Genomic DNA, 19,984 nt, shown 5'->3' on the forward strand with positions numbered 1-19,984 from the left:
TCCCAACAGTCACATAGGCATTAGGATTTCAACATAGGAATTTGAGGGGGACACATTCAGACCATAGCAGCGTAGTGTGTCTCGTCCTTGTTTAATCACTGCACGAACACACAAACATGTATCAAGCTGAGGTAGTAGCTGTTCTGACAAGTTCTTCCTCAGTTTAGTTCTTTAATGGCAGCAAGTCATGGGTCTGCTCTTACGCTGTTTCCATTTTCTTTCCGATTTTTCAGTGTCCTCCTCCCCACCCCCCACAACTCCTATGTAGTTTAACTGAGCTCCCCAGGGAGCCTTTCACTGGGTGGCTATCCTAGGGCATGTGGGATGAGCCCTGGTGTGAGAGAGTTTTCCTCTGTGTGCTGGAAGGAATTATTGAGTCTGGAAATAATGAAGTTATGAGCATTGGAGGCTGGCGCCTGCACATCTGTCCCATGAGCGTTTTAGCAACGTGGCCGAGGTGCAAGGCTGTGCATGTTGAATAAACACAGCTGCATTTACTTCAGTGATTACACATCCAGATAGCTGCAGAGCGTACTTATAAATATGCGTAGATTTTCCTCCCCTCTTGGGGCACAGGGTGTGGGGACAGGAAATCAGCTCTCTGTAGTTCTCATTTGTAGGTGTGTATGATGGGAGCCATCTTGATTCTTGAATCACCATGTGGGGAGTATGATTTTTATGACTCAGTGAAATCCCTATGTTCACCCATTCCCCACTTTTTTGTCAGATACCCCAAATTCCACCACTAGAGTTTTATCCAGAGGTTAAGTTTTCATCTCTGTTAAAAATATAGTCACTTGGGATGCCTGGGTGGCTCAGTTGGTCGAGCGTCTGCCTTCGGCTCAGGTCATGATCCTGGGGTCCTGGGATCGAGTCCCGTATCAGGCTCCTTGCTCAGCGAAGAGTCTGCTTCTCCCTCTGCCTGCTGTTCCCCCGCTTGTGCTTGCTCTCTCTCACAAATAAATGAAATATGTATAGTCACTTAACTTTATACTAGGATGTGTGACATGCATAAGGATATCAGGTTTTAAAAGCTCCAAAGGCCATTGCTTATGAAGTCATTGGTGCTTGGTGTGGGCTTGTTGGGAAGGAAGGAGGGAGGCTAGGCTGCAACTGAGAAAGGGGAAAAGGCCAAGAAAGGAGTAGGCTGGGAGCACGAAGATAATCTGCGTTTTCAAGAAATTTTGCCTAGGTGATTATTTTCCTATTTGTGAAAACATTCCAATGAGAAAGCGATTGAGTCTTTTATCAGATGTGGCTATATTTATAGATGGGGCTGTTACACTTTCAGAGTTACAGCTCTGGAGACCAGAGGGAAGTGTGGTGTCTCTCCCATTCCGATGGGGGCCCCCAGATGTGGGGTGGCCCTATCAGGTGGGGACTGGTGGCACAGGGGGTGCAGACAGGGGGTGCAGAATTCTCTGGAGGCAGAACAAAGGAGCAAGAAGTTTATTGAATACACTACAAGGGTGAGGCAGGCAGGACCGCAAGGGAGAGACTGCCAGGAGGTGGTGGGTGGGGCTGGACTTAAAGGGGGAAGCTGAGGAGGTATGGGGAGTATGGAGTTTTCCATTTTTTGGCACCTGTGCCTGCTTGTAAGTAGCCCATTGGTTTGTTAGGGCTTATGGATATTTTGAGGTGGGTGGCCTGATGGGCCCGTTTGTATTCAGCCAGGTGGTCACTGTAGGCTCTTTTGCCTTGTTCTACATTCCATTGCTCCAGCCTCTACAGAAAGCGAGAAAGAACACACATAGATTTTAGCAGTAAGGATGCCCCAGCGGCGTAAAGAGGAGGTAGCAGAAGAGAATTGTGAGGACAGTAGGCGGGTGAGAGGCAACAGCTTTTTGGGGGCCTGGCCAGGTAACTAATCCCCACAGTGAGAGAATTCAGGTGTCCAGGTGACAGTCTGGTAGAAAGAGCAGATGCCAGGGTGTCAGGGCAGAGCTCTAGAACGAAATATCTAGAACTAGACCACTCAGAGGGGAAAAAATCCAGAATGGGAAAGGAAAGGATGGTGATAACATGCTTTTTTAAATATACAGCCAATGGGAGGATTTCCTCCCACACACACTCCCTGATTTGTGGGTGGTACCCAGACTCAAATCTGCGGGCAGCATCAATACTTAGTTCATAAACCCATCATTCCTCAATTTTCTGTGATCGGTCCAATTTCTGACACTCAGTCCCATTGCTGAACACTATACTACTTGTGCTTTAGAAAAGCAGGATCTCTGTGTCCATACAATGTCCTCTGCCATAGGGTGTGCAAAACCCTGTATGTGCAAATTAAATAGGGACTCTCCTCCCTTGTCCCTTCCTGTGATCTTGCTTGTCCTCTTGACTTTCCTATTTAATTGCTTCCCAATCCATCTTATCACCAGAGCCAGAAACCTGAGAAAATTATGTTATCTATTGCTGCATACAAATCACCCCAAACTTAATAGCTTAAAAGAACAAACATTTATTATCTCACACGGTTTCTGAGGGTTAAGAATCCAGGAACAGTTTAACTGGGTGGTTCTGGCTCAGGATCTCCTATAAGGTTGCAGTCAGCTATCTCTCAGGGCCACAGGCATCTCAAGGCTTGACTGCAGCTGGAAGATTCTCTTCCAAATCCATTTGCGTGGTTGTCGACAGGCCTCAGGTCCTCACTGACTGTGGGCCAGAGGCCTCTCTTTCTAGCACATGGGCCCCTTCGTAGCCTGTTTGAGTACTGTCTTGACATGGCAGCTGGATTCACCCCAGAGCAAGTGATAGAAGAACCCCTAAAGTGAAAGGCACAGATTTTTAAATTCTCTGTTCTCAGAAGCGACTTCTCTTCTGCCATATCCTATTGGTCACACAGACCATCCCTGGTACAGTGTGCGAGCATACTCCATAAGGATATGGATACCAGGAGGCAGGGGGCATTGGGGGCCAACTTAGAGGCCAGCTGCCTCAGAGAGGCTTTCCTTCTCCCTCTCCTTCAGCAATGCACTAAGTCCATCTGATTCTTCCTCTGCTGTGTTTCTCAGATATGACCTCTATCGTAAGTCTGATTGTGGAGGTGTGGAGGCTGATGGGGGAAGCCTTGGGGACCACATACCTAAGGACACAGGCTGAATGAAACTTTATATACAGGGAGAAGGAGAGCAAACCTGTTGGCAAGCCATCCTTTCAGGGAGGATTCATTCCCTCTGCAGGGAAGGGGAATATCTGTAACACCAGTCACCTTACAGAAACCAGGTGCTGAGCACAACAGCAAGAGAGCACAGGTGCTTTCAGACTTGACCTAATGTGGAAATGTTGGGGTTCAGAGCCAATGGCCAAGAAAGAATTCTGGAGACCTCTTTGGTGCAAAAAGGTGGTCTAATTAAAGTACGGGTACAGGGAGCATCTGCGTGGAGCAGTTGGTTAAGTGTCCGGCTCTTGGTTTAGCCCAGGTCTGATTTCAGGGTCGTGGGATCAAGCCCTGCGTCAGAGCTCAGTGTGGAGTCTGTTTGAGTTTCTCTCCCTCTCCCTCGCCCCACCCTCAAATAAATAAATTAATTTAAAAAATAAATAAAGCACAGAGACAAGACCCTGGGCAGAAAGCGCTGCACTTGGGTAGTAAGGAACGGCTGATTATATACTTGGAGTTGGGGTAATTAAAGACAAAGAGAAGTTTCCAAAAGGACTTATGCTAGAGAAGACTCACAGGATCCTGGAGGCCTAGCTGTTGTCAAGCTAAGGTTGATTTTCCCTCTAGCAAAGCATTAAGACCCTTGGGAGTTTCTGGAGGAATGTCATTCTCTGCCTGTCTCAAGTATTTGTCAATGGGCTGCAGGTTATAAGGACATTTAATTTTATTTACATTTCCTTCTGTCTTTGTTCCCCACATCACTGGGACTTAAGACCATGATATGAGGTCAGCTCCCCTTTTTGCCTAAGGTAGAGAAAGTCTTAGGAAATCTCTATCTAGGCAAGCGTCTGCAACTTCCTTGTAAGTCTCACAAATAGTTTAACTCCACGAGTCTACTTAGATCGGAAGTGGCTACTTAGATTGGAAGTAGAGCCTTTAACTGAGAAAAGTTGGGGGATCCATCCTGCTTCAGTGAGAAAGAAAGCCTCGATTCTCAGTATCTGCCATTGTCAGAGGAAGCAGGAGTTACACCTGCCATTTGGCCAGTAGGAATACACCCTGTTTCCACTGATGGTACTTTTCCTCCTTGAGATCCTTCTCTAAGATGGGCTTTTGGGGATAAAGCAAAACACTTAATAGTTAGAATTTTCAGAAGTAAGCGTACCTTAATTACTTGCGCTGCGACAGCACCCCTCCCATCATGCACCCACCACTAGCAGCCCCACCTGGGAGGAATCAACCCTAGTAGGCTTCCTCATTGGGTTCTTCAACAGCCTGAGGCTGCACGTTTAACCAAGATTAAGTCAATTGACCAAGGGCCCAAGGGGACTAAGGTGGGAGTTGAGAACTCATTGGTGGGAGATTCTGGGTCTTCTATGAAAATTTACTTTTGTTCTTAGATTTATAGTCTTGGGATCAGAATGATAGGTTTATGGCCCAGAATAGAGGTCAGCTCTCTGCCTCCCATCCGCATTTGACATGTGACTCATAGAGGTCAAGTCATTTAAAAAGTTGGCCAGGACTACAGTCTCCTGAATCTCTAATCTTTCCCTGCCCTGTATTAGACCTGCGAGTTATCATAGCATGTACAGTGCTAGGATAGGTAGACTGCAACAGCCTGTTTGCTCTGAGGTCCAGTTTCTGCTCTTGTGATCTCTGGATGACAAGGAACCTCATTTCCCAAGCTCCCCTGTCTTCTGCTTCCTACTAAGTTTGGCCCATGTAGGGCAGTGGGGGAAAATTTGAGAGCAAGAGTTGGTGAGAAACAAGGTATTTCTTTCCCCCTCCCTATTTCCTTTGGCATCTCCAGCAGTGACTTAGTCTTCTCTGGTCCCAGCACCCATTGGACAGTTCCCACCGTGACTCTGGCTTCTGCCAGAGGACTCATAGCAGCTACTTACCACTGGGCTGATCCCTGGGTTGCCTCACTTTCCCCCGTTTGGCTTCTCAGCTCTTCTATCACTTGGATCGCCAGCCCCCTAAATCACCTCTGTTTGTTAAGATCCAGACTGGTGTGTCTTTTCCTTACTGGGCCCTGACGGAATAGGACCAGCATTCTGTGTGTTCCTGCACGTTTTAGGAACACAGTAAATGTTCAGTCATAACGATGCTAATGAAAAAGGAAAACCACTTTACCCAGGAGAGGTAGTGCTGTGCTCTATTCATTTACTCTATAAATCAAGCTGATTAAAACTACATCATATTTGTCATAATTCCTGAAAAGCAAAAAGTGGAGACATTTTCTTAAGACATTTTCCTGAGGGTCACCCTTGTGCTTTCAACTCTATGGTGTCAAAAGAATGGGTTCTTTTGATCTCATGGATCTTTGCCGTCGCTGTCCTCTGACTTAATCACGGAAAGGATCATTCTCGGTATGGGTGGGTTTGTAGTTTTTAATTGTAGCAGAATGAGCCCTAACATCATACCATTTGGTTTCCTACACTCGGTTTGTAATGACTCTACACTTGGCCTTCCCATCACAAGCCCGGTTGTTGTGACCTACAGTCCTGTTTATATGCCCAACCCCTGTTCTTGGCCTCCACACAAGGTTTCCCACAAGGGTTCCATTTGAGATGGTGGTTTCCAAGATTGGGGGTATCTGCCCGCCAGCAACTGGATTTGAGACCACCAGCTTGTTTTTCCAAGCATTAATATGTCGGTGATCTCCAAACATATTTTCTTTTCCAGAATGTTTTCCAAAAGGTTTGTAAGAATGTCTCTCAAACTTCTTTTCTTTTGAAGGTACAAGGGCCTAAGGGGAGGGGCAAGGGTAGTATAAATATTAAATTTAAAGCTTTATCCAAAAAAATATTTTCCCTTTAAAAAAAAAACCCGTCTTTACATATTTAAGTAATTCATTTGGGAGAAATTACTACTCGGCTATTCACATAGCCAGCCCTTGGCAGTTTCAGTTCAAAATGCTTTGAAACCAGTCAACTACAAAGCCTCAAATGTTTTCTCTTTGAAAGCTCAACTTAACCTTCACTACCATGGTGGTGAGAAAAGTGACAACTCATTTAAAGATTCCCCCCTTTTGTTTCTTTGTCTTTCTTATGCAGGCCATGTGTTTATACTATGGGATCTCCCATAAACAACAGGGCCCTTTTTCCATGCCAGGAGCCACCCGTTGCCATGTCAACATGGCAGGCTACAGTTCGAGCAGCTGCATCTTTTGTTGTTTTAATGAGTGGGGAAAATTCTGCCAAGCCAACACAGCTTCGGGAAGGTACTGTACATGTGTTCTGTGCTTCTTTCTGTAGTGCACACATGCTGGACCCAGGGATCCAGTATGCAATGTTTTTCTCAACTTTAAAGAGCTCCTTTATGAGTTGGGTTGGAATGAACATACTAAAAACATTTTGCCAGAGAAAATAGCAGGGGATGGGGAGGGGCACTTGGGAGTTGGGACATGGGACTGGGGGCTCTTCATGCCAGAGTTATCAATTCCTAGATTATTTTAGTAGTTGCTTTCACCTGGTGGTTTGTGGGCCTTAAGTGGGTGGTCCCCTTTGGGGCAGGCAAGTGTGTCATGGAAACACCATTCATTACAGTTAACTTGCCTGTAGTTCAGTAAGGTTATTCATTATCCCAGGCGAAAGAGCTCCTTCCTGTTGGCTGGCCCCCTGGAGTTGTCCTGCTAAGGCATCTGCTCTGCACACTGTTTGCCCATTTGGCTCTGAACCAAAGGTGTGTAAGAAAGATGGAAGGCAAGTGCTAATGCATCAAGGTTTTGTCTGCGAATCACTTGCTTATTGCAGTAATTAACTTTTTCAGTTGCGATCCAGAGCGTGTTAACTCCAGGTAAAATTTTTCTAATTTTCTTGTATGAGCATATCAGATTTTATGTAATGTTTCCATATTATTAGACATTCTTATTGTTTCCAGGTTTTTTTTTCTTATTATATTGCATTAAACCCCTGAGGAGATAGTTTGTATAAAATGAGAATTATTGAATCAAAGGTTTTGAACATGTTTAAGGTTGTTGGTACATTTTTCAAGTTCTTTTCCAGAAAGGTACCAATTTACACTCCCATGAGTAGTTATGAGGGTCCCAGTTACCGAGAGCATCCCCTGTCTGTTCAGCAAGAGAAGTTCTCTCTTTAATTGGATTATTTCAATGATCAGTGAGGTTCCACTTGTCCTCCGACGTTTCTTAACCATTGTCATTAACTCTTTACTTATTTTGCCCGTTTTTATTCTGAGGCCTTAGTGAGGCTTTCAGAAGTTTGTTTCATCTTTTAATTTGAATGGCTCTTAAAAAAAATAAAGATATTGGAGCTTCCAGGTTGCTAAATGTGAAGATGCTGGGAGAAAGCATGGAAGCTCCAAGCACCTCCCCACATACCTTCTCCTCTGCATCTCTTCCCTCTCACTGTTCCTGAGTTGACTGTCCACTCTTCCTCAAAGTCAGCAGAAAAGTGCACTGGCAGATGGTTTCTTTTGGTCTTCATTTCCTTCCGGGGGCTCCTCTTGTCACAGACTTACATTAAGTAAATCTGTAAGCTAGTCTCCTATATAAAAGAATAAAATAAAATAAAGATATTAATCTCTTATGATGTTTGTGGAAAGTATTGTTCCCAGTTTATAGTATGCCTTTTAATTTCATATAATGTTTTTGATTTATAGGAGATTTTAATTTTTATGTAGTGAAACCTGTCAAGTTTCTCTTAGAAAGTCTTTTGCTGTTCTGAGATTCACCTGTTTTGTTCTAATATTTTTAAGTTTTAGTTTAATTCTTGTAATATAACTCTCTAATCTCTTGGCAGTTTATTTGGTCAGGGTTGTGAAATGAGAATTAAATTTTTTTTTCCCAAATAGGAAACCATTTGCTCCAAGATCATTTATTAGATCTTTGCTAACTTGTAAAATCTCCTTTTTTTAAATTAAGTTTTTTATTTTAATTCCAATATGGTTAACATACACTGTTACATTAGTTTCAGGCGTACAATCTAGTGATTCAGCAATTCTATACATTATTCAGCGCTCATCATGATAAGTATACTCTTTTGATTTGTGATATCTCCTTTATTAGAAAGTAGATTTATGCATGTACTGGAGTCTTCAGTAAGTGTTAACTTGATTCTCCAAGTCAAGACAAAACAAAACAAATAATACATTTAAAAATGTTATTTTTTAAAAAATGGGTCACAAATACATGGCTTCTTTACAAATGAGCAAAGGACAAGAAAATTGTAATAAAGTCTTCTTTTTGCTCCTAATTTCCAGCTACGCAGGAACTGCCCCCTAAGGCAATCAAGGTGACCAATTTCTTTTGTGTATGGTATAATTTTTCCTTTTTTGTTGCACAAATCATAACATGCTATACTCATTGTTTTTGTATTTTGCTTTTTCCTTTAGAATAAATTTATCTTATAGCTAATTTCATATCTGAACATAATAAAGAGCTTCCTCATTATTTTTATGACTACAGAGTATTCCATAAATGGCTGTTTCACAATTTAGTTAACCAATAGCTCTTGACTTGGGTCTAAATCAAATAATAAACTTAATGGGCATTTACTTCTCTCATCTTCCCTCACTCACATTCCCCGGTTTTAATTAATACAGTTTGTAGCTTGGGACTGATATTATCTTTATACTTTGTTTTTGTCTTACATCTTCTCTTCTAGGAATTACAATTCCTGTTTTATATTTTTGTTCAGTTTCAAAACATATTTGTAGTAAGTATTTAGACTTTCTTTACTTTTGAGCCCTTAAGTTTGAATCATCTCTCAGCTGGGAAATGGCATATATATATATATATATATATATTATTATATATATGTATTTTTAGGGGGGGAAGGGGCAGAGCCCAACATGGGGTTTGATCTCACAACTCTGAAATCATGACCTGAGCCAATATCAAGAGTTAGATGCTCAACCGACTGAGCCATCAAGATGCCCCAATATTTTTTTTCTGGAAGGGTGGATATGTGGTATATTTTCTGAGCCCTCCCATATTTAGGTTGGCTTTTTGTTGTATTCAGTTATGAACAATCCTTGGCTAGGTATAAAATTCTTAAGACTTTTTTTTCCCTCTTAAATTAAACATTTTCATTATCATCCCTTAGAATTTCTGAGGAGAAATCTGATATCATTTTTTTTAAAGATTTTATTTATTTATTTGAGAGAGCAACAATGAGAGATGGAGAGAGAGCACATGAGAGGGGGGAGGGTCAGAGGGAGAAGCAGACACCCTGCCGAGCAGGGAGTCCGATGCAGGACTTGGTCCCGGGACTCCAGGATCATGACCTGAGCCGAAGGCAGTCCCTTAACCAACTGAGCCACCTAGGCACCCCATGATATCATTTTTTTTTTTTATTCTTTGAAAGTAGTCTGATTTTCCTGCCTAGAGACTCATAGAATTTTTTTTTATTTATGTAATTCAAAACTTCCTAGAATGTAGCTAGTTGTGGGTACCATTTTTTAAAAATCAACTTTATTAAAGTATAACTTACATATAATAAAATGCACACAGTTTAAGTCTTGTTCATGAGGTTTAACAAATATATATACATATGTAATTAATCAGCATCCCTATGAAGATGTAGACTATGTTTGGTACCCTGGAAATTCCCTGTGCCTCTGCCATCTGTTCCTAACCCCATACTAGTCAACCACTGATCTGAATTCTGTATCTGTAGTTTACTTATACCTCTCCTGTGGATTCATATAAATGGAGTTATTCTGTGTGTACTTTTTTGTGTCAGGCTTCTTTGGCTCTATATGTTTGTGACATGCATCCATATTGTTATAGGTGGCAATAGTTTATTCTCTTTTAAAGAAATTGATGGGGGCATCTAGCTGGATCAGCATGTGGCTCTGATTTCAGGGTTTTAAGTTTGAGCCCCATGTTGGGGTAGAGTTTACTTAAATTTTTTTTTTTAATAAAGAAATTGATGAATAGTCACCAGTTATATGAGTAAACTGCAGGTTTTTTGTTTTGTTTTGTTTTTTTAATTTGCTCACCTCCTGAGAGACATTTGAATTGTTTTTGGCCATCACAAAAAAATATGCGGTGGATATTCATGTATAAGCCTTTTTGTGGATATAGATTTTCATTTCTCTTGGGTAAATACCCAAGAGTGCAATTGCTGGATCATATATGTATATTTTAACTTTGTAAGTATCTGCCAAACTGGTTCCAAAGTGACTGAATCATTTTATATTCCACTAGCAATGTAGGAGAGTCTAGCTGCTGTGCATCCTTGCAAACACTTGGTGTTGTCAGTCCTTTTAATTTTGGCCCTCCAGCTGGGTGTAAAATACTATCTCCTTGTGGTTTTAGTTTACATTTCTCTGATGACTAGTGATGGTGAGCAACTTTTCATGTACTTACTGTACATTCTTATATCTTCCTTTAAAAAACATCTCTTCAAGCCACTTACTCATTTACTTAATATGGGTTTTTAGGTTGTTTTATTATTAGATTGTAGGACTACTTTATATACTCCAGATAAAAGCCCTTTGTCAGATGTGTATATTGCAAATATATTCCAGTCTGTATGGCTTGCCTTTTCTTTTCTTTAATTTTCTTTTTTTTTTTTTAAGATTTTTATTTATTTGAGAGAGCGAGTGAGTGAGAGAGCAGGAGCAGTGGGGAGAGGCAGAGGGAGAGGGAGAAGCAGACTCCCTGCTGAGCAGGGAGCCTGATGTGGGGTTCGCGGGGCTTGTTCCCAGGACTCGGGGGTCATGACCTGAGCTGAAGGCAGATGCCCAATCAACAGAGCCTCGCAGGCGCCCCTTGCCTTTTCATGTTTTACTTATACTCTGTAACACTGATTTTCTATAGAGACATTTTGTTCTTTAGTAATTACATTACAGATTTAAGTTGTTACTATAACAGTATCTTGCAATCCTTCCTCATATTTTTTATCTTGTTACTTTGTTGTCTTTTGGTCTTACTCTGTTACACTGTCTCAGCCTGTTGTCTCCTCATGGCTTTTTACTACTTTTTCATAGAAGTTATGTCGTGTATCATAATGGGAATGCCAATTTCCTAAGCTTGTTTTCCTTTCTGTAGTAAATTGATTTCTGAGGCTTTGTTCTTCCTCTGAGTCCTTAGAACAATGTTTTCTTTGACCTTTATTTTGAGTATTTTTTCTTATAGTGCTCATGGCTTCCCTCTCTGGTATGTACCAACAGAGAGGAGAAAGTCTGTGGATTTCCCTTCATTCCATTCACTGTCCGCTTGTGTGCTGCCTGAAACCCTCTGTTCATCACATGAGAAGTTACTGAAGCACAGAGCTCCTGTATCCAGGCTCCGGTGTCTCCTTGCCTGTTGTCTAATGAAGTTCTGCTGGACTCACACAGGATCTTTTTCTACCCTCCCTACTTGGTTCTGTGACATGCTGAATTGACTGAGTACATGAACACGACAATCTCAAGCAGGCACTGATAACTGGACTCCTCCAGACTCCATTGCTATCTATTGTGGTTTACTTGTGTTGCCTGCACCTCCCACGATACTGTGTGGCTCTCCCTAGCCCCGCTTCACCGAGGCTATATTCTTCCTCATTTATGATTTGGCCCTGCAGTTCCCATGTAAAGGCTTGTGTTTAGCAGTGTTTCTCAAAGTTGAGCATTATTTATCTTTTCAAAGGGGAAAAAAAAATCTGATTCACTGGAGTTCACTTAAATTATTTGTATTAGAATGACATTTTAGAAAGTATAAATGTAAACTAGGCATAAGCTCATATATGTGTAATATTACATATTATAATATAATAACTCTTACACATCTATAAAGCCAAGATAAAATATAAATTAAACATAGACCAAACTATTAATCAATAAAATTCAAATAAGCAACTCAATTTTAATGTAAAGATTAATATTTTGCTGAAATGAAATTGTCCCTCACAATATGAATGTAGTGCTGACAGCTTCATGAAGGTTCTTTTGAGCTTATTGTATCTCTTCTACACTGAGCCACGTGATGATCTTGTTCTCCACCACTTTTCTTTCATGTGTTATAAAGCTTTTGTTTACACAGCATACTGTGATGTCATCTAGCCTTTACTCACCAAAAACAACAACCTTATGTTCTTTTCTCATTATCTCTCAATAATTAAAGCAGCGCTGCATGTCCCTGTGCAGTCCTATACACTAATTCAGATGTGAACTCTGAAGTTGTTTGGTAGTACTCAGTTATATCTGGATGATCCAGCCTGCTTGCGAAATCCGGCCCACTGCCTGTTTTTGTAAATAAAGTTTTATTGGAACATGGCCATTGCCTATGGCTGCTTTCATGCTGCAGTGGCAGAGCTGAACTGTTGCAATAAAGATTATATGGCCTGCAAAGCCTAAAATATTTACTGACTAGCCCTTTACAGAAAAAAAGCCTTCTGACCCCTTTGGTATCTGTCTCTCATTTTCTGTCTAGTTGAAGATTATAAAAAAATTAACACAAGAATTGACATTAAAATTTCCATGGAACATGTTCATACTTATAGGAATATATCTGTGAATCTTTTTTTCAGAATTACCAATTCAGGGCAGAGTTGTAACGAAGCAGATGCTAATTGCGATTTGCTTACGTTCATACCATTTATACTTACGCAATAGCATGGGCTTCCATTCATACTACTTACACTTATGCGGTATCACGGAGCAGACTTTACCAATTTAAATGGAGGGAGGATTGAGCTAGAGTAGGAAAAAACTCTATGCCTAATACTGCAGTTCCCCTGCAGTCTACAGCTGGGCTTTTTCAAAGGACAACCAGGAACGAGTACTAACAGAGCTCTTTGCCAGACCCTGAGGATGGAATAATGTCTCCAAATATCTCTGCACTCCTTAGAGAAAAAGGGTATGTGGCTACAAGATGATACTACTTCCTTTCCAAGTTATGTTTTCTAGATCGTAGATTGGTCTCCTAGGACCTCCACTCTGTTGTGCACAGTGCCGTTTTAAAACGATGAGCTCTCCCTGAAAACACTAGCGGAAAACCCAACCCACAAGTCAGTTTCCATCCCAATAACACATCAACGTGATTAGCACATTTGCCGGGCACCAGCTGATTTCCCCAAAGAAGCAAAGCACCTGGGAGCAGCATAATGTAATGAGGCAGATACCAGCGACAGAAATGACAGCAGCCCTTGGGCAGGGGATGGAAATCAGAAGACGGACCTCTGAGTTCTTGCTACATGGGGGAAATCATTCCTCCTAGCTGTTTATAAAAAGAAAGCTAAATGGTTTAGATTGTAGCTTGATGACCATCATAAGAATTTTATTAGCTCAGAAGTCACCAACCTTTTTTTCAAGAAGGCTACGTCAAAGCTATAGATTTAGATTGACTTGTTTGGCTCCTTTATTATTTAACTTCCTTAGCATAATTTCATTCGGGTGGGCAGAAATGTTAGCCTGTACACACAGGCTATCGTCGGCCTATATTCCCCACTGAAATGTAGCTCGACTATTAAGCACAGAGACCCCACACCCAAAAAAGTGCTTTGTATGTAATAGGTGCTCGATACTTGGTTGAATAAATGTGTTCTGTGTAATCAGATAGAAGTAATATGTTCATGGAGGGAGCATTTAAAAGCAGTACTGAATAGTAAAAATGATTTCCGGGTCATTTCTGCAGTTACGCTTCTGCTTAAAGTTTATGCCTTTTCTCTAGGCTCAATAGATTTTAAAAGAAAAAACTGGCATACTACAGTCTGTTTTTCTGTTTGGCAATTCTTTTGTTAATGTTATTTTATTTTTGCAGGGTCTAATTTAGTGTATTCCTACTTCCTAGAAAAATAAAACATTTCACTTATTTTTCATGGAAAGCCTCAAGTAAATGAACAAAACTAACTTAAGCTCCTTACAAATGTAAGAGAAGAAGCATATGAACTAAGTGAAAGGTGTTAAAAACTCTATGTGCCCTCACATAGTATCTGATTTCATTTTTCTGTGCAAAAGTAAGAGACTGTAGACATTACTTCATCCTGGGCAAAACGCTACTCTGGCCTGCCCAATAGACCAACTCTCTGACATTCTCTCTCTTGACTTTGTGTGGGAAATTCCAGGAAAAAGCCAAGATTTCAGGGTCCAGACCCTCCTGTGTGCAATTGAAAGCCAACTTTCTTCCCTCTTGATGGCTCAAAATGAGCAATACTATTTAGACTGCTCCCACAGTATGCAAGCAGGAATTACGTATAAGGAAATGGTAACGTAAAAGACACTTAGGAATGGTTATGATTAAGAGTTTTCACCACAAAGAGAGAATGCAAAGTAGAGAAAGCTCCTTGTTTCTAGAACTGAGGAAACGTTATTCTGGGCACATACATTATGTTTCAAGGGGTAGGAGTACGGAGTGAATGCATTCATCTTTTCTCGTTAGAAAGCTACTGGTGATTGAGATAGTGTTCTGCTCTGTTACCCCCCTCATAAAGTCTCACATCAGGCCCTGGCACTTTCCAAATCTTTGTCAGTTTGTGATTTGCTTTTGACTAGTTCTTGCTTGCCCTCCTCATGCTGAACTTAACCATATTTGGCATCCGGGAGAGTCATCATGATTTCTTTTGGATAATGATGACTCCGGCAGGCGTGTTCCAATTCTTTTTGCTGTGGAATTTTGTCTTAGGCTTGATATTTATGGATTTTCTCCTGTGAGTAAAGTTTGAAAGTGTATCTGTGACCATCTGGAGCAGTAGGATTTGGTGTCTGGTTTACTGACCCACTTGGTATTTAAGTCTATGGGGAAGCAGGTAATCTGTGTCACAGGTCAGAACGGTGCGTGAGATTTGGAAGAACAAGCCTGGCGCAGGGTATTCCTTTAGGGATTCATTTAGCCGCGAGGGAAAACCTCAAAACCTATGGAGGCGCTTGTGTTCTCAGTTCGGTAGGTGGCGCTCTTTTACCTGGTTCACAAGAATGATCTTGAAGGTCATCCTCTTCTGGGTCTCCTGTGCCGCAGGCAGTACCATGTTGCAGGGAAGGAAAGCCGAAGCCCTGCTGGGTGGCATCGGTGCTTGAGAAACGGTGGCATGACCTGGCACATGGCCCCAGTCAGGCAGTGCCGGCGCATACCAGCCCAGAGCATTCTTAGTGTCTCCTTTGTTCTGGTGCCAGTTCCTGCCCTTGAGCAACAGCAGAGAACTAACGAAAGACAGTCACTCCATGGGTATTCAAGAGGGTGGCACTAACTCATAAAACCAGAACGTGTAGACTCAGCAACTAAAAAGCAGTGAAAGAGAAAGGGCTGGGGTTTGCTGAAAGACCCAAGCACTGGGCAAGGAGGGCAAGGAAGGAAGAGCAACCCAAACTGGGACCTTTCCCTCCTTTTTGTATATCCATTATTATAAGAAATACACAAAATGTAGGGCGCCTGGGTGGCTCAGTTGTTAAGCGTCTCCCTTCGGCTCAGGTCGTGATCCCAGGGTCCGGGGATCGAGTCCCACATCAGGCTCCCTGCTCAGCGGGAAGCCTGCTTCTCCCTCTCCCACTCCCCCTGCTTGTGTTCCTGCTCTCACTGTCTCTGTCAAATAAGTAAATAAAATCTTTAAAAAAAATACACAAAATGTAGAAAACATGCACATTGTGTACGGTGCGACTATATACATACACTTAGAAATGCACATTTCCCTATTTACACATGTCCCTGTACATATTAAGCATCTTGAATTTGTGATAAAAGGATATTCCAAAATCATGAAATAGTTTGATGTATGGAATGGTTTGGGCCGGAAACTCTGAAATTAAGAAGAGTGGCGAGTCAGTGGTGAGGTAGGAAATAAGCAAGGACTACAGAAGAATTGAGGAAAGAAATCTGATATGTTAAGTAAAAGCATGTATCAGTCCAATGTTTCCAAATGCTTCATGTTATTTGTCTAACCTACAGTGCAAGAGTTTAAAAGATAGAGTGAATGCTTTTAATAGGAAGAATTTAAGTGCTTGTTTTAATTTTCAGTGAAAACAATAACTCTTTACATACAGAAAATTCTGTGAGATGTTTAACTTTGCAAAGATAAATAATCTGCTTTTGCCCCTGTAGAAGCAGGATGGTTGTGGATGGTGTGGCTGTATTTTTGCAATGTGTTTTGTGAGTATTTCCGAGACTCCTCTAGGAACAGGACAGTGACTTTCCATACATTTACATACTTAATTTACTATTCCTGAAATAGTTAAAAAAACATTAATTTTTTTTCTTTTTATAAGAATGATATTCCCGAATAATTAGCAAAGTTTTTCACAGGTTTGGCAGAAAAAGTTCTCTCTCCCCCCGTGGACTGATTCCATAATGTTCTTCCTTTTTCCTCTTCAGTCGTCCTCCCTTAGAAAATAGAATCTTCAAAACTATTCATAGGACCGTTTTTTTTTTAATGTGATAAATAAGAAAATAATTAAGGCAATTGTTTTAACATTGCCTGGTTAGAAGAATTTTCAAAACTAAATTTTAAATTGCCTCTTATGATTTGAAAAGTGACCCATTTCAAATCCTTTACCTACCTACAAAAAATACAATTATCTCATATTTTTTCTGAAGAAAATTTCAGACCCATTTTTGGACATGAACATGTCTATTTGGATCTTGTAGCAGCTGCTATTGTGAGTATAAGAACAATACTTGATATGTTGTATCTGTCTTACCAGTGAGACAATCAGAGTGTAAGAATTTTCTACCCTAAATAAGTTCCAGTTTGAGAAGGTGGTGTAGGGGTATTCAGGAACTTTCTGAGGAGGCCCAGAAGGGAGGCGAGATGGGTGGCTGCTCAAGCCTGCTCAGTTAGGGAGTGCCACTTCCTCTGGGCCTCTTCCTATCTCCCCCCTCCCTGTTAGTCTTGCTAATGAATCCGGCCTGGCCGTGAAATCATCCAGTGGTGTGATGGGCTTCTGGCCTTTGCAGAGGAAAAACTCTGGGTTAATTCAAGTACAGCGTGTTCTCTTTGTTTTGCAGCTGGTGTAGCAAGGGAGTCTAGGGCAAGTGGATTGAATCAAAAAGGAAAATGAAGGCATTCACTGTCTATTTCATCAAGGATGGCTCATTTAAAGTAAACACCATTTAAATAGTCTCCAAATGGCCCATTCTATATGAAGTCATACAGGATGCCCCCTTTGGGCTGTCATTCTCCTTTAAATGGATCGCTTTGTGTGCATTGCGTTTTAATGCCATTCAACCTTAAACCCCATATGTGGGCCTCATCAGGCCACAGGCTTCGGTGCACATGTGGCAGCCATACCTTCAACATTCTTTGTCTCTGCCTCCAGACAGTCAGCCCCAGCAACAGGGGGAGGGAGTTGTAAAGACAACAGCAGTTAACATTTCTTCAACACTTATTATGTGCCAATTACTATGTCTAGTGATTTCTCTATATATTATCTAATTTAATCCGAGGGGGCAGATAGTATGGTTATTCCCTTGTTACAGACGAGGAGATTGATGCATAGAGAGATTAAGCAATGTGCCCACCCTGGTAAGTGTGGCTCCGGGAATTGAACCCCAGCAGTCAGATTCCAGAGCTGGAGCTCAGTCAATGGATATATTCAGAAGAACTAAGCTCTCATCAATTCTCTTTGCAAGGTAGGTTTACCCCAAACAATAGATAATCCAGAAATGATTTCTCTTTGTCTTTGGAATGCATGCTCTGCTTTCTGGGGGCAGGAATTCCACCTTGTTACTTGCATTTTTCCGCAGTCGGGTTTGAGGATGAGATCGGGTATTCCTTGAGCACCTAGGTCCCTGTGGCAGTGGGCAGTCTTCATACAAGACTGGGCTCAGTGGAATAATCCATTAACAGACAACCCAAATGAGGCTTTCCTACCAGACATGCCCTCATAGTAAGAAACTAGTAAAAACCTCCCCCAGAGAAATGGAAGCATTCAGTTGTCACAGCAGCGGCTCTAGTGTTCACCCAGGGTTGGGCGAGAATCCCAGGGCTGGACAGCTTTGGGGAGCTTCTGTGAAGGGTCCAACCAGGGTCTCTGGGAAGTGTGTTCCTAGCCAGTTCCTATTCGGCGCCCCCCCCTCCACCATTGATCCGCCCCTGTTTAACTGTCACTTGGTAACCTAGAAAACTTTTTTTTTTTTTTTTTTGCTGTGAAATCTTGAAGTATGAAATAGTTTATTCCAAATGAGCTCTAGTAAGTAGAGGGACTTTAAGAATCTTAAAAGATGAAAACTCTTGAGGGTAGTATAGAAGAAAATCATCTTGAACATTTAAAATACGGGTTTGGGTGATGTTTTCAATACATGCACCCCCCCATCCTTTTCTTTCCATTGTTGAACTTCAGAGAAGACTACAAGGGAGCAATAGCAGTTCTGAAATATTTGTGCTGGACTTAACTGAGATTCTGCTACCACTTTTGCTGTCTTACTCCCAAACCTCAGGTCATTTCAGGTTTCTGCCTTAAAAGAAAAGAAAAGAAAAAAACCATTAATGTCATTCCTCTCCCCTGTCACAGCTCTCTAGGGCTTCTAACGCCCTCCCCACGTACCCTCTAGGATACAGACATTCTGGTAAAGGCCCTGGGACAGGATGTGATTTGGGCACTCTCTGTGACCTTGTGTAGCCATCTAACAGATACCCCTTATTCCATTAGCACTGTTCTCTCTAGAAAGCAGTTCTAGTGCCTTCTGTTTCCATAAGTCTCGTCTTGCCCATGTGCCAGATGTATGGTGCAAGAACCGGAGGGACGGCAAAAATCGGGTCAACACTTCGATGCAGACTGTAGAGAGAAAGCCTATTCATTCTTGTCCCTCCCAGCTTTAATGGACATATAACGTTGTTTAGGGGATACAGTGTCATGATTTGATATGTGTATATGTTGCGAAATGATTACCACAATAAAATTAGTCAACACATCCATCACCTCATGTAATTATAATTTTTTTGTTTTGAAAACTTTTAAGATCTACCCTTTTAGCAACTTGCAAATCTACAATACGGTACAGTATTGTTAACTAGAGTCACCTTGCCGTACATTACATCCCCAGAACTTATTTATCACATAACTGGAAGTTTGTACCCTTTGACCCCCTTCACCCACTTCTCTGCCACCTCCCCTGCCTCCCAACCGCTGGCAGCCACCAGTAAGATTACTGGTTTCTATGAGATTGATGGGTTTTTTAGATTCCACAAATATGTGGGATCATTCACTATTTGTCTCTCTCTGTCTGACATATTTCACTTAGAATAATGCCTTCAGTGTCCATCCATGTTGTCCAAGTGGCAGGATTTCCTTTCTTTATGGCTGAGTAGTATTCCATTGTGCATATATACTGTACTTTATCCATTCTTCTGTTGATGGACACTTAGGTTTGTTTCCGTGTCTTGGCCATGTGAATAATGTTGCAGTGAACATAGGAATGTCAAAATCGCTTTGAGACAGTGATTTCATATCTTTCGGGTGTATACCCAGAAGAGGCATTGCTGGATCCTATGGTAGTTTTTATTTTTAATTTTTTGAGGAACTTCTATACCGTTTTCCATAGTTGGTGCACCAGGTTACATTGCCAACAATGGTGCAGAAGGGTTCCTTTGCTCCACATTCTCACTAGCACTTCTTGTTTCTTGCGTTTTTGATATCAGCCATTCCGACAGGTGGGAGGTGATAGCTCAGTGTGGTTTTGATTTGCATTTCCCTGATGATGAGTGATAATGAGCACCTTTCATGTACCTGTTGGCAATTTGAATATCTCCTTTGGTAAAATGTCTATTCAGGTTCTTTACTCTTTTTAATAATATTTTTTGCTATTGAGTTGTATGAGTTCTTTATATATTTTGGATATTAATTCCGTATCAGATATGTGGTTTGCAAATATTTTCTCCCATTCCGTAGGTTGCCCTTTCATTTTGTTGATGGTTTTTGTTTTGCCGTGCAGAAGCTTTTTAGTTTGGTTTGATTGAGTCCCGCTTGTTTATTTTTGCTTTTGTTCCTTGTGCTTTTCATGTC

General features: G+C 41.4%; 1 protein-coding gene across 4 annotated transcripts in view; it reads left to right on the forward strand.

The window, feature by feature from the left end:
• AOPEP (aminopeptidase O (putative)) overlaps positions 1–19,984 on the forward strand; it is a 346,624-nt gene that overhangs the window by 48,850 nt on the left and 277,790 nt on the right. For all 4 annotated transcript variants that reach the window (XR_003612126.2, XR_015766844.1, XR_003612127.2 and 1 more), the window contains exon 3: positions 6,160–6,326. Coding sequence is in view for 1 of the 4 variants with exons in the window: in XM_028122247.2 (XP_027978048.2) it covers positions 6,160–6,326 (167 nt within the window). In the remaining 3 variants the exon portion in view is untranslated. The remainder of the gene's footprint in view (positions 1–6,159; positions 6,327–19,984) is intronic.

This window comes from Eumetopias jubatus, unplaced genomic scaffold (assembly GCF_037043125.1).
Source record: "Eumetopias jubatus isolate StellerSeaLion01/CBP00866 unplaced genomic scaffold, mEumJub1_p1.0 scaffold_15, whole genome shotgun sequence".
Lineage (NCBI taxonomy): Eukaryota > Metazoa > Chordata > Mammalia > Carnivora > Otariidae > Eumetopias > Eumetopias jubatus.